At 34.1% G+C, this 16,023-nt stretch overlaps 2 protein-coding genes across 2 annotated transcripts; one reads left to right on the top strand and one right to left on the bottom strand.

Annotated features, from left to right (window-relative positions):
- Window positions 1-2,648: 2,648 nt before the first annotated feature.
- TRIADDRAFT_28167 (uncharacterized protein) lies at window positions 2,649-7,265 on the top strand (the record flags this gene model as incomplete). The annotated part of the gene is made up of 24 exons (XM_002114768.1): window positions 2,649-2,765; window positions 3,230-3,293; window positions 3,416-3,520; window positions 3,709-3,749; window positions 4,016-4,067; window positions 4,203-4,225; window positions 4,319-4,445; window positions 4,540-4,635; window positions 4,727-4,808; window positions 4,916-5,060; window positions 5,154-5,198; window positions 5,286-5,372; window positions 5,452-5,502; window positions 5,578-5,636; window positions 5,726-5,803; window positions 5,891-5,962; window positions 6,041-6,101; window positions 6,226-6,295; window positions 6,374-6,478; window positions 6,554-6,625; window positions 6,706-6,782; window positions 6,878-6,925; window positions 7,023-7,073; window positions 7,146-7,265. The coding sequence occupies 24 exons, from the start codon at window positions 2,649-2,651 to the stop codon at window positions 7,263-7,265; spliced, it is 1,848 nt and encodes a 615-aa protein (XP_002114804.1).
- Window positions 7,266-7,501: 236 nt separating this feature from the next.
- On the bottom strand, window positions 7,502-11,188 carry TRIADDRAFT_58657 (uncharacterized protein; the record flags this gene model as incomplete). Its single annotated transcript, XM_002114591.1, has 12 exons — window positions 7,502-7,552; window positions 7,671-7,745; window positions 7,882-7,929; window positions 8,378-8,413; window positions 8,965-9,006; window positions 9,080-9,105; window positions 9,209-9,259; window positions 9,331-9,369; window positions 9,475-9,532; window positions 9,615-9,734; window positions 9,977-10,074; window positions 11,161-11,188. 12 exons carry the CDS (start codon window positions 11,186-11,188, stop codon window positions 7,502-7,504), a joined length of 672 nt encoding a protein of 223 aa, XP_002114627.1.
- Between the last annotated feature and the right edge of the window lie 4,835 nt (window positions 11,189-16,023).

The following is a 16,023-nucleotide window of genomic DNA, read 5'->3' as shown; positions in this document are numbered from 1 at the left end:
TACTTTAATACTAAAAAATTAGAATTTGCGCGTATTGATTGGTGTCATCTTAGTGTCTTATTAGACTACACATAAGAGCCGAGTTTGGAAAAGCTGATAAAGGAATATCTTAATATTCTGTTAAAATTAAATTTAGGTAGATATATGAGCGCTATTAATACAGTATAGCAATCAATAAATTTTGCACTTGGCTATTGCCATATTTTCATTAACTATTAGCAATACTCCTTTCATTATCTTTGGAAGCGTTGAATTTAATTTATCTCTATGTGTGTGGATAGTACTTGACTCTATAAGAGAGTTAGTTACTGAATGCCTTTGAATGCTAAGACAAACTTTCTTTACCCAAAGTAGAAAGACTCTTCTATAAATAAATTGTATTGTCCTAAGATATCCTTCATGGGGTAAATTGATTTACAAACCGAATACTGTCTACTATTAACAAAAATTTAACAGTATATTAATTGAAGCTAGCCTCGACGCTGAATTTTGACTATTTGGAACTTCAAAACTTATATTTCAATGATAAGATTATAAAGAAAATTTGCAACATCCTACGAGATATAAACTGAATATACCTCAGTAGTGCAATTTTATGTTTCATTATAAATACTCTGTAATCCCTACAACAAATGCTATAAGTCATCGTATAGGTTGTGCAATTACTGTAAATAAATAAGGTCATACTGTGTTAATGCATCACAACCCACACAGAGTGGGCAATTTTGAGAGCGATGATTCGCCCACAAAATACTCTATTTTAATCCCTTGAGGCTTTACAAATAGGTGTGATCATTTTTTTAAAGCTGTTTACCTGCTTACAAGTAATAAGGTAAGTATAACAAGTAGGTTTTTGAACTTAATACATTATATCGTTGATATAATATCTGTTAATTAGATATTGGTGATGAATATTTTGTGCTATAATAATTCAATAGCTTAAGCTAAACACAACAGGTAACACAAAAATACCCCTATATTCTAATCATTCGTAGTATACTCTTACTACTACTGTATTCTCTATTCGAACAATGTAGCGTGCAATAAATATTGTACCGGATGAATTAAAGTGCTATACCGCATAATATCTAGGCAACTAAAAGAAAAGAGGGTGACTTTTCTTTTAGTATTCCCTGATAATACTGTATTATCAATTCATACATTAATAGTAACTATCGTGTTGTTCATACATGTTCAACCTTGAATGGATTATGCAAAATAAAAATCCCCAAATCGTGTGTAATTTTTGGAGTACAGTACTCTTTACGTCACTGTAAAACCCTATTACATATGTTTACAACGGTCCAGATTAAACAATTTTTTTCAACATATTTCAATCAAGAGGACTATCATGAATACGGTGAGGTTATGACTTGAAGTATGGTGATCTATGCATCAATATGATGCAAGTACATACTGTACGTACAATAGTACATTAGACGAAGCCACTTTTGAATTTCCATATTAAATTTTTCGTACACCTCGCTGAAGCTACTTTGTCGATATATACCATATCGTATACGTTGCCCGTAACAGCTATGAAAACTGACATAAAATTGGTTATTCCGTTGATAGAATTACATATATAAATAGAAGTTGTATTCAGTAAAATACTGTATCTTCGAGTAGTCCTGTATATGATAGAGTTGATCTAATAGCGCTTTATGAAATTATTTGGATATCAGAGATATTTGCGGTACTTTCTATTTCCTATGTTATACACTTGTTATTACATATTGTACAGCACTACAGTCCTATGACCATCAATATAGAGACAGACAGTTGCTGTATCGGGATAGTTTATCCTATCACTTTTGTAGTCCTAAATAAATCATGTTGTCCGAGTTTTATGCTAACAATTTAAGTATTACCAAAGATAGAATACAAATCAATTTGTTGCAGGGGCAATATCTAATGATGATCACCAAAGGCCTCACTGTCCGAGTGTCCGGAATCGTAGTCGTTCTTGATCATGATACATACAGTACAGTACACTTAAGAACAGTACTGTACAGTATAGTAGAACAGTACAGTACAGGGTACAGTACACTTAAGTACTGTAGTACTGTACAGTACTGTACTGCATGTTGTACTGTACTGTACAGTACAGTATTAACTCTACAGTACAGTACAGTACAGTACAGTTCAGTAATACTGTACTGTACTGTACTGCACAGTGTACAGTGTACAGTATGTTATGTACAGTACAGTACTGTAGATCATTCACAAATGGGGATATAACGGTCAGTGATACTTTCATCATTTATGGACTTAAGAGCAAGTTTAACTTTCTAACTTTACCAGATTCAGATATTTCAGAATCTCTCCATCAACCTCATATATCATTCTATTATAGCTTTACTGTATTTTTAAAGAAAAATATGGCCCGAAAGTGACAAAATGTTATGAAACTGTACAGTGTACAGTACAGTAAAATCGAACACTGCACTGTAACTTACTGTATGGTACTGTACTGTACACTGTACACGGCGTCACATCAAATGATTCAAGCCCCGTCGATGAATTTGGGGCCCTTATGATCCTGCTACCTACTCTTCGTTGAGGTTGCCTATTTTATAAGCTAAACTAAGCAGGTGATTGCAGCCACTGGACTGGAAAGGTATATTAAAGCACTTAAAATTTGCAATATGAATAATACTAAAAATGGTCAGTTACTGCGAACGTTGCGATCGTTCATGGCCAATATGAAGCATGTTCCTCATCCACTACAAGCTTATATTATACCAACTAATGATGCCCATCAGGTAATACCGTAATCACAATGATGATCATAAACATCAACATTCATTAATTAAGGATAAGATAAGATGAAATCTTATCTGCTCTTATTTTTTATCCGATTCTAGTTATAGTACGCTACACTGCATTATAGTGATAAACCCTAATGTACCTAAAGGCGTATTATCGAATCTGCATGGCTCACATGCGTCAATGTATAAAGTAGTAGGATTAGAAACTGCGTCCAGTCTTTCCTACGTTACTGATAGTTGATTGATTTGTAATGATACAGCCGTATAACTTAATTGTACACAATGTTATCAATAAATCGAAAACCCTTACAGCTGCTACCAGTGTCCAACTGCAATATAGGATTGTAATGACTGTGAATTTGTACCGGCATAACGGTGTGAAATGACATGTATTGTTGATGATGGTATACTTTTACTACGAATCCTAATATCTTTTATCAACAATTATTTGTTTGCAGAGTGAATACTTAGCTAATAGGGATAAGAGACGTGAATTTATATCTGGATTTACCGGTTCTTTTGGTAAAATTAGATATTACAGATGATAGTTAATTCATTAATATTGTAAATTGCTTTGAATTATGAGGCACTGAATTGGCCTTGTTTATCTGTTTAACAAGCTGACAGCTCTGCTATATTTACAGGTAATGCCATTGTCACTCGCGATAAAGCTGCATTATGGACTGACGGTAGATACTATCTGCAAGCTACTGAGCAGTTGGACGATAACTGGACCTTAATGAAACAAGGTATAAGGTCTTTTGTTTTAACCCTTAACATAGGCTAAGCCAAGCACTAGATAACCACATTCGTTATTATGCCTAACTATGATACTATGCAAAAAAATTTCCTCAAAATTGGCCTGTTGCAGTCTGGTTTTATTATTGGTAAGATAAAATTTAACGTTATCATCATATTAATTTCTGGTAAAATCTAGGACTAGCAGATACCTTATCAATGGAGGACTGGCTTATTCAAGTAATTTATTTATTGTTAGTCTAAATACATACTATACGTATGCTATGATGATATCGTATTCCGCTATGAAGTGCATAGTTCCCGCTTTATGCATTTGAAGTAACGTGGATATTATGCCATCATTGTGTAGTGAAAATGATAAATTGCCGTATATTGCTTAACTTTATTAAATATCCGAAAATAGCCGATAGATATCAGTAGTGGTACTATCTCGATAGTTATTAATACTCTATTACTGATTCAATCCGCATTATCATTAATTGTAGATTCTTCCCAAAGAGTCATACGTTGGCGTAGATCCCTTCTTATTTACACATGGTTAACAGGAATATTAATGAAACAATGCTAAATTTTCTAAAAATTTTCATTATTTGTATAGAAAAACGTGAATAAATAATTTATTTATTTTCTGTCCGCTATTTTTGCACCTCTAATTGCCTTCAATGGTTACAGAATTATGGAAGAGCTATTCACAGGTAATAAACGTCATACTTAAATGCTACACGAAAATTGTGCTGTGTATAGCGTTAAAGTTATTGAATATATTTAACTTTTGATTTTATGTTTAGAAATTAAGCGATGCTGGATTGTCCCTAGTCGCTGTTCAAGATAATTTAGTAGATCTAGTATGGACCTCTTATGATCGATCTGAAGTACCGTTATCGCCTTTAATGATACTCCCTCTAAAATATAGCGGTAATATATGCGTATATCCTCTCTTTCTAACTCTTTCCTTGAAAGCCATTATTATTACACTTTGGTATAGCGTAATCAATGCATTAATATCTAGGCAAGAGTGTTGGAGACAAACTAAAGGACATCAGGGATAAAATGTCGACTGCTAATTGTGATGCGTTGGTCATCTCGGCACTTGATGAAGTTGCTTGTACGTTAGTAATGTAGAGGCCATGATATGTAGACGACATATTACCATACAATCTGCAATCTCCTGAAGTATCAAACTTTTATCTGAATAGGGCTTTTGAATATTAGAGGCGCCGATATTGAATATAATCCTGTCTTCTTTGCTTATGCGATTGTAACTGCTAACTGTTTATAGTAAGTACTGCATTTATACCCGTACCAATTTACTTATATATTGCCGTTTAAACAGTGTAAGCTTAAATATAATAAAATGATAATTAGAATATAACCATTATTTATAGCGTTTTTACCTCACTGGAGAGAATTACATCAGAAATTTTTAATCATTTAAAACTGGAGACCGAATCAGAATTGAAGTTCGAGCCTTATGAAAATGTTCTCGAAGTTATTGAGGATATTTCCAGCAGTAACCATGGTCAAATATGGGTCAGTTAGTATTGAACTCTTTTCAACGATAGTTACAGTATTGCCCTTTCAGAGTATTATCGCTAATATTTGAACGATTCATGCTAAATTTAGATTAGTCCGTTGAGCAGTCATGCCCTGGTTAACGTTGTTCCTAAGGTATTATCGTAATGAAATGGATGTATTACTTCCTATTCATCTTTTATCGTTTCTACAATTCCTTATTGTTTACTATTAAATATCTAGGAAAAGCGATACTTAAAACCGTCGCCAATTGCCTTGATGAAGGCCCTAAAAAATACTACGGAACTAGATGGACTTAGGAATGCTCACGTAATGACGCTCTTTGACTACTATGTATCACATACAAATTATTGCATTACTGTAGTTAGATCATTACTTGATGTTTTAGATCCGGGATGCGGCAGCTCTGTGTGAATTTTATGCTTGGTTGGAAAAAGAGGTTCTTAAATTTATGTTTTGCCAATTGTCTTAGTTTAATGGCTAAGATACCGCCATTATTTTTACCGATTTCTAGATTAAAATAAATCCGGTTACAGAAATTGGAGCAGCCGATGTGCTTGAAGACTTTCGAAAGTTAGTAAATTTTATGTAGAAGTTCTGCGAAAATTAAATCATTGACAACATCTTTATTTTTGTTTCCCACAAATCACGTATATTGATAGGCAACAAGATGACTATATTAGCTTAAGTTTTCCAACTATTTCATCATCCGGAGAACATGGGGCTATTATTCACTATTGGTGGGAATTATTTAACCATTTTGTTTTGGTCTTTCAATCAAATCTGTTACGTAACTACAACTGTATTGAAATTTTTTCCATATATAGCCCTACGGAGGCATCAAATCGAGAAATAACGGAAACAGATTTGTATTTATGCGATTCCGGTGCTCAGTTTAGGTAATTTTAGTTATCTATCTATTGTAAGAGTTTCATCACTATAGTAGTGTACTGTTTGATCTTAAAAATAAATTACAGAGATGGCACCACTGATGTCACCAGAACTATTCATCTAGGGAATCCAACGGAGCATGAAAAAGTAAAATTTTGCTTAAGGCATTCTATGACACTAAGACAGATTTATTTTAGCATATGTTTCCTACATCTGGTGCGGTCCTATTCGTAAGAATCTAAATGCGGAATTAACTTCCGATAATATATAGGAATGCTTTACTAGGGTTCTTAAGGGGCATATAAATCTCTGTAAAGCAATATTTCCTAATGGTACCAACGGTAGGCCTTGAACTTTTTCCAACGATTATAATAATTTGTTGTTCTGGCAATGGTATTTATGATGTATTGTTTATACAGGCCACGTCTTAGACATGCTAGCTCGTAAGCCTCTGTGGGATGTCGGTCTCGATTATAGACATGGAACCGGACACGGAGTCGGTGCATTCTTGATGGTTCACGAAGGTTAATCTGACGGCTGTCATATATCATGGCCTTTGATACGAAATTGTAAATTCTATGGTATTTTTCTAATTGCAGGTCCACATGGAATTGGATCAAGACCAAGAAAGTACGACGTTCCTTTAATGGCTGATATGACTGTAACCGATGGTAAGATACAGTAGTTATGTCATACATTCTTGCTAACATGAAACTATCTTAAGAGAATATAATTCGTGTCTATTTTGTAGAGCCTGGATACTACGAAGACGGATCTTTTGGTATAAGGATAGAAAATGTTGTAATCGTTAAATCTGTGGAAACGAAAGTACGTTTGCCATAATATCATGTAATCACTAATTATAAGTACAAAATTATAATAGTGTCTGTGAGTTCAGGTTTGAATTTTTTATACCTAAATAGCATAACTTTGGTGGCATAGGCTTCTTAACATTCGAACCCATTACACTGGTTAGGATTTACTAGGCTACTACTATATCTTTTAAGTAGGTGGATGTTCACCACGAATTAATCCAACTCTTGTTGTTTTCATTTTTTGTTCATATAGGTGCCGATTCAGAAGAAGTTGTTATCTCCGGAGTTACTAACCGAAGAAGAAGTATACTAAAATCGAAACTCTGTAATTTTACTATTGCATCTAGTAATATTTGAATCTTCATTTTCAATTTAGGTTGCCTGGATAAATGACTACCATCAACTGTGTAGAGAAAAAGTCGGCGATCTTTTAATACAACGGGGGAGGCTGGATGCATTGAAATGGCTCCAAAAAGAAACGGAAGTGATAGGATAATTTTAAAAGCGACATTATTAACTCGTAGACAAACTTGTTATGCTAAGATAGATTCGGATTTTATTACGATCATAACTATGCAAGAATAACCCCATTAACATAACAAGCATGTAAAATATCGCAAAATTTCTATTAACTCTAATCAAAAATCATCAATTCCAAGTTATGATAGATTTTGGACTCATTACTTTATACAAGCATACAAGTTATTATGATTAAGTTAAGAAAAACAGAATCTACTTTTTAGACGCTTGTTTTGATACCCATTGCCATAAGTTACCAATGACCTGAAATTAAATAAGCCAAAAGCGTAAACTTTCGATAATAATAGTATATCATATTGATAGTAAATAAAACTTATGGTCAGACGTAAGAGGCTGATAACTTGGTAAAAAAATTAATTACCTCTTCTGAAGTAACATTAAAGTTGTGTTTCATGAAATTCTGAAATTTTTCGGGTTTCTTTGGTAAGTTTGGCGACTAAAAATAAAATATTGACGAAAATTATTTAAAAATCAGCGGACGGGGGGGGGTAACACAACAGTAAATCTAGTTAGGGCAGTCCAAAGTACTTAGTAGCCTTAAAATTATAAGTTTTACTTTAAAGCAGGCTCACCTTTCCTAGCTTCTTTTTGATTTCATCAACATTCATGGGTTCAGAACTCTAAAGATTATAATTTAGTTATAGCCAGATAAAAGACGAATAAGTTTACTTTTAATATCAAATTTGCTAATTAAACCATATTCAAGGGCAGCATGTAAAAATAACGACTAAAGTAATTACAACATATCATTTAATAAAACTAATTTGCGTCAGTTATCAACGCAACTCATCATAAATACGGGTAAATTACATTGCTAAATGAACTAATCAATTACTAGTTACAACCAATCCACTTACAAAGCAATTCAACTTTAGTAGATAGAGATAAATACATTAATTAACAGTGTTGTATATAGCACTAAATGAAAACCTTGGCTGGGGTTTTTGACGGTGTTGACTTCGTATCATTCTTCTGCAATAATGATAAAACAACAAAGATAGTAAATTAATTGGCTGGACTGCGAGAGCTACAGTAATCTAGTTAATCTCATGATAATCGTATACCAACCTTAGATGTCTCCTTTACAGGCGTTTGTTTATTCTTCTAATTATTGTAAATTCATAGCAGAAAAAATATTAACTTAGTATTCTACATACGGTAAAAGCTACTCAACAATTTAAAGCATATCACCACTGTAGACTAATCAAATAATTACAACAATTATTGCAACATTAACTAGGTAGTACGTAATTTGTATATTAGAGAGAACCATATTCTTAAACTTATTTCACCTGGAGTTTCGTTAGAGCCTTCGTAATTTCTTCTTCATCATCTTCATCGTCATCGTCTTCATCATCATCATCATCATCTTCTTCATCTTCCTCTTCTTCATCTTCATCATCTAAGTCTTCATCGTCATCATTTTCGTCAGCTTCATCAACAATAAAGTCATCATCGTCATCGTCATCGTCATTCCGTCTTCTTCGTCATCTACTACATGAATATTGCTCTGACCATTTCAAAATTTGAGAGACTATTGAAAATCTTAAATTGCTACCTAGCGCTACTTCCGGCTTTTTTCTCTACAAAAATACAATGCGAAATACGTTATCTTGACAATCTTATGCTCAAACTGTATAACATAAAGAGCTTACTTTTGCAACCGGCCCGTTTCCTTCATCTAATGCTCCTCGTTTCTGAGATTGTAAATACAACATTTGTATTACGTGATATTGTAGAATTAGCTGATAGTAGAGATATCCTACTAACCTGTAATGCAGTCTTAATTTCGGAATCTGATAGTTTGCGAGATATAAATTATTATAATTACAAGTTCAAGTAATGTATACATGTAAATATTTACGTTGTTTATAGTTGGCAAATAATCATACTACTTACCTTCATCGGCATCTTCGTCTTCATCTTCATCATCAGACATATCAACTAAAACTGTTGATAAATTCATTTCACATGTAAATAAAGATTGGAAGCTAGTTTCATAACAAAAATTATACGCATACCTTCTTCAAGACAACCAGATAAATGAACCGGTCCACTACCTATGCGTCATCACAATTGTTCAATTTTAAAGTACTTGATTATGGATGATTTTAAGGATAATCAAGAAGAGACAAAAGAAATATTTAATTAATTGACAATATTACCAGCGGTTAATTTTAATTCAACGGGAGAATGGAGGGTTGCATTCACTGTACTGCATGCCTATAAAGAGAAAATGAAGATACCAGATGCTGTAGACAGAGTAATAAAAATTGTTAGCTTTCAATAAACGTAGAATTCTTACAGATGATCCTTTGCACGTTAAATTAACGATTGGACACTGAACTTCTTCACCACTATAGTCAACGGTGCAAACTTCTACAACATTTACTTCGTCTTTTTTTGCGGAAGCCCCTAGACAAGCCTATCATTAAGATATTATCTAGGTTAATCATTCAATTATCTTCAGTTCCAATTGGTTGTCAACATTGCTATATATCATGTTGTGGTCAACACAACTGTCAAATGTTACTTTCACTCAGTATAGAATATGTACGATTTCAAAATCGAGTTATAGGTATACGTTAGTACCAAGCTACATAAATTGTGATAATTCTCAAAACACTTTTGATTATGGATAGTTCAGCACGACTACTCTTTGCTTACCTGCTTAATCAACAACGTAGTTACAATATCCAATTCTGAATCATCTTCCTCATCGAGTTTCCAAACAATGCTGGGCTTTTCCTTGCTTAGTTTGACAGCTACAACATAAAAAAAGGATTAAATCATCAGCCAGCCAACCGATTCAAGAATTTCAAAATCGACTGGGTTCACACGTCATGAACATTTGACATTAGCAGAACAGTACAGTAGAAGACGTACATGTAGATGATTGGTTTATTCATTTGTAAGGCTACTGTATCTTGCTTTCAAATTTATGAATTTAAGCAGTATATTTACATTAGAATGAGATCATACGCGAATGCTATTTTAATGCATTGACGAGGTTGGCAGTAGACGCTTCTATTCTTGTATCAAGGCTAACTTATAGATTAATATCATTATATCATGAAATATCGTAGGTTGTTTACAGTTTCATTGCAAGAGTAGGTATTTTCGAGAGCTTGGCCAATACAGCATTCCTTGGCTACATCAATAGTGATGATACTATGCAGTCATTAGTTTACCTCCGATCTCACGGATGCCTAATTTGTATGCAATTGATTACGTCATGCTGATAGTAGTATATGAATAGGCTACTCGCACGTATACATTATACAGTACAGTACTTTAGCTGTAATAGAGAATATACGAAAGAAAGGCGGTAAAGTCGATCATCAAGGACATAGCCTCCATGGTCTATCAAAAGGACATTCATTTAGCTAACTTGTTACAGTTGATCTGCAGCGCTATTTCTATTTTTAAAATATAGCCTAACTCTAAAGGAGGAATACAGCCCATCATCCAATCCTGAATATGAATTGAAATCTATTAAACTGCCTAATACTGGACATGAGTAGACTGATGATTAATAAGCCTCGCCATAGGACCATTTATGCAAAATCAGATTGATAAATTGATTGGTGGTTGCGATTCATTTCTACACAGGTAGTTTCTCATTCACGCCTGTAAGTACGGTTAATGAGTACATCATGCATAAGAAAGTTAAAGGCTGGCTAGCTAGCTATCGATAACGACTTCCACTGCATTGTCAATGCAAGGAAAATTTCAATACTACTAGCAGGTAGACATGGCATGGAGTGATCGAGAGAAAGCCTAGGCCATCTGCAGGCATGAGCTGGCATGCAAACCGGTGCGCTACGTGTTGAGGTCAAATGGAAGATAACCTGGAGTGTACGATATTGTGGCCAACATAGCAGCATAAAGTGTACCAGTTCAACTTGCATACAGTATTAGCAAGGGATAACGAATTGATCAAGTGTTCCCTTTCCTACAGAAAGCGACAGTTGAAAATCCTGCAAAAGTAGTGTGCCATTATGCATGACAAGGCCACCCATTTTATACCCTTCTAGATCTAGAAAGGAACAACTCAACCTGGCCTTATGATCAAATCGCTAATGATGACATTTCCTCATTGACTCTACACCCATATACAAGTATCCATGGCCAATCAAGACATTCATTTACTGTCTAGGCTAACGTAGTCATTACTTGTAATGCAATACTGACCCCAAAATTCTTCCTTGCGCATCATCTTGGCGTTGAAATTAGTCCAACCGATTGTCGAAATACTTTGCAGTTTTCCCTTGCAATTACTCCACACGTGGATTGAACGCGTTTGCTCAGTCGGTGAGCTTTTAAGGATGATCTAGGCCTGCATTCCAGTACCACTACAGTCCATACCAGCCGCTCAAGACGCTTGTACTGTACACTGTACTGTACGGTACAGTACAGTACTGTACAGTATGCTAAATACAGTACAGTATGCCCCCCCCAAGTCGATGGTACTGTACACTGTACACTGTACAGTCGAGGGGCTATCCTTGAACAACACTCTGTCTGCCCGCATTGCTCGCCATATTGGATGGAGAAGACTAATTAATGTTGCGAGTTTGATGGCAGTAAATGGATGATTATGAAAGTTCTATAAAAAAAGGATCTTTTAGCAGTGAGTGAATATGGGTCGAGCAGTCCTTGCTTGGGGCTGATAGGTGTCCCTACAGTATAAGGGTGATCGCAAGACTGAACGTTAATACAGTATTGTACAGTAGAATAAGTCATGACTCAACGCTCAGTGACGTGATTGCGTCTTCGACCTCAATACTGCAGGAAGTGAAAGCGCCATACTGCAGCGATTTCATCCCTATCATGATACAAGTACAGTATACAGTTTGATGGTCATGTATGGTCATCAAGGGTGTATTATTACAGCCGCCTGGACTTTTCATCCAGCGCCATGTCTCAGATCATAAGGTAGAAGGATAAAATGCCTTCCATCAAAGCTTCTATAGCAAACAATCACAAATATCGAGTATAAAATCGAATAATGGCATAGAATAGAGTTCAATGGATGAGGATTTGAACCTAAAAAAAGATAAAAATTTAAAGAAAATCAAGCGAATTGAAATCGAATTTTACTTTCTTTACTATGAATTCGAGTAGCCGATCCAGATATGAAAATCCTCATTGCAATATAATTAATTAATTGATGTACCTGTAGAATGGCTATTTAGACCAGCAACCGCAGGAGTACGGTGTAAATACGATGCCTTCTAGTAGGATTTTACCATTCTATTTTATTAATGGCCAATACTCTGTTATAGTATACCGCTGTCATGGCTAATCTCGCTCTGAGAATGATGTACTCCATAAGCTGGAGCAGTACTATGTAAGCATGCAAGAGTGTTAATCAACTCCATACTTGTGCCAATGGCTATGCTATAAAGTATCTTCCAACTACCTACAGTATTAATAACCTAAAAACAGAAATAGCCCGTAAGTACTTACAAAAGCCGTACCAACTGAAAATATATTGTTGATATCAATAAGACAACACTTGTACCAATGGCTATGCTATATAGTATCTTCTAACTAGATACAGTATTAATAACCTAAAACAGAAATAGCCCGTAAGTACTTACAAAAGCCGTACCAACTGAAAGTATATTTTATTGTTGATATCAATAAGACAACACTTGTACCAATGGCTATGCTATAAAGTATCTTCTAACTAGATACAGTATTAATAACCTAAAAACAGAAATAGCCCGTAAGTACTTACAAAAGCCGTACCAACTGAAAGTATATTGTTGATATCAATAAGACAACACTTGTACCAATGACTATGCTATAAAGTATCTTCCAAATACCTACAGTATTAATAACCTAAAAACAGAAATAGCCCGTAAGTACTTACAAAAGCCGTACCAACTGAAAGTATATCGCTGATATCAATAAGATAGAAAATAATAACAACTCAACACTTGTACCAATGGCTATGCTATAAAGTATCTTCCAACTAGCTACAGTATTAATAACCTAAAAACAGAAATAGACAGTAAGTACTTACAAAAGCCTTGCCAACTGAAAGTATATCGTTGATATCAATAAGATAGAAAATAGGAAAATAATAATAATTAATGGTTGATATTCGTATCACTTTAGCTGCTGATGTTAAAAATTAATGCAGTTAAGCTCTTGGCTTATGTACTCACAGCAAGTTAAAACTGCGGGTCGTCGGCCATATCTGATAGCTTGGATATGGTGCTTTTTAGTCTCAGTATTTCTAAATAACGACTCTAAAAATTGAGCCCAAAGAAGCTGCGGAGATACTCTGACTAATGTACCGTAATTTGCATGGTAAGCTTGATTTCGTCTATGGTCAATCACTATTGCCTCAGAGAAAAATGGAGACGGGATAAGAGTGCATGACACATGTCACATACATTCCATTGCAGTTCTTACTTAGTCGATAAGTCTACAGTTCGCTCAATATACGAGTAATCAATAAAAATAAAACACTGCAAACCAAGACGCAATTCTGCTTATGGTGGATTGTTGGGAGTATATGAGTAACCCTAACATAGACGTGGTGAAATCGTCATCCATGCTGAGTGATTGATATACGTGTAGTATTGAATAATTTTATTTTATTTATTTTCACTCGTGGCCTTGATCAATGTCTCCAAAATGATATGGTAAAACTTGAATTTCTTGCTTAACTTCACTTTATTGCATCAATGGGCTCTTTTACTAAGGGCTATCCGTATCTATCCATCTTTAGTGACGATAAGATACTTTTATAATCCAACAGTGTAGCCCAGACCTCTGGTAAAAATTTTTGGACACCTGTCAGCATGATCATAAACTACAAATGACCAACCATGTTTCCACAGTCCATGGATTACACTGTAAACCCCAGCGCAATATTGAAAAATGAAAAATTTATTTGGCAATACAAAAGATATAACAGCTTTACATTAGGGTTAGCCAATCTTACTTGCATTAAATAGAATAATTACTGTATTATTTTCAATGATATTAAGCTTTACATGTATATCTGCCAATCATCGATTTCTGCGCTAACTATGTACGCACAATTACAGACAATATTATCTTCTAGTTCTGACAACCCAAGGTGTCCGGTCAAGACCAAATTTTAAAATATCAAGTTACTTATTTCTTCCTATGCAGAAGTCTATCAATGCTATCTAATTTAAAAAAAACATGACAGAAATTGTCGCTAATGCTTGTACCTTAAGCCATAAGCTTGAGTAAAATCATATCAAGGCCGTAAAGAATATCTTCATTTACAAGCGTAAACAATTTCTAATACTCTGTTCTTCATTTTAAGGCAAATAGATACTTTGGCAAGGAATTAGTTCTATATAGATTGCGATCTAACTTATCTTAATCTATTAGTTTTCATTCCGTCATTCACTTGAAAACAACTATAGTCTTCACTTAATTTCCGTCGTTTCAATAAGAACATGATTTTGTCAAAAATACTTGATGGCCGGACATTAAAACCATTTGTTCTGCATGATAGAATGCAATCAATTCGGGTACTGAATTAAAAGGCTACCATAAAAGTATTTTCAATCACGGTAACCATTGACATCGCAGGTAAGTAAATCATTGAAAAGAAACATTTTTATACGAATTCATATTAATATTGACCATCAAATTTTCTACTTCTTTATTTTAACCTATTACGGTAAATCTACAGTATGTTGGTAACGTAATCTCTTCCTATCGAAATTTTAGATAGATTACCATTTCTTGTTGCTTCCTTTCTCCTAAAATATATTTTTCATCCTCCGGTCTGTAAAGAATTCTAAATTTCAAGGTGGTTGAAAATAAAAACCGTTCAATTTTATTAATATGAATTGATATTCAGTATCGTACTAATACAATACCATTTGGCACAGCATTCAATTTTTATGCTATTTTTATTAGACATTTTTTATTTGTTTTTAAATAAGTAGCAAATAAAAACAGACTTCCAGTAATATACTTACCTTATATGTGCAACAGACTTTTTTGCTATTATTGATAGTACATAATTGTTAGATTGCTGACCATTGCGTACTAGAAATGTTCCGTTCTATTCAATTAATGAGCATACCCATATAATTAGAAGGAATAGATATCGTTACCGTTAAACTAGATAGATCATTATATAGTCTAAAATGCATAGCTTCTACGAATAGTACAAAAGTAAGACTGCAGATCTAAACAACCAGAAAAAGATTACGCTATTAAACACTGAAGTAAAGGCTATTTCGTGCATCATTTGGATTTCATCTAAGCTATCGTACAATACAAAGATATTACTTTCTACTTCTAAACGGAGCGAAACAACGTTGAAATTTCCCTTTCGCTACAGTATCCCTTTTAATGTATACCATCACAACTCATTTTAAAAGTAAACTATGCACTCATAATAATCTTGGCCTTGATGACGTCTACTCCAAGACACTGGTATGTAATTTAAGATCTTTCGTTTAATCGTAATAGTCCAATGATATTATTTACGATAAGCTTAAATCAGCAATATATATATTTATCACTTTCTAATTTCAAACTGCGCTTGTAAGCCTTTATCTTTATCTATGATAGTTCAAACGCAATTAATTATATGATATTCTTACGTATACTAACATTCTAAAAAGATAGCAGTGGAGGTTTAAAAGGGCATACAAAAGGCTCTAAGTTTACCATTTTGTATCGACATAAAGTGTATTTTT

The sequence above is a fragment of the Trichoplax adhaerens genome, genomic scaffold, assembly GCF_000150275.1.
Source record: "Trichoplax adhaerens TRIADscaffold_8 genomic scaffold, whole genome shotgun sequence".
Taxonomy (NCBI): Eukaryota; Metazoa; Placozoa; class Uniplacotomia; order Trichoplacea; family Trichoplacidae; genus Trichoplax; species Trichoplax adhaerens.
This window is presented reverse-complemented; position numbering and strand designations above follow the sequence as displayed.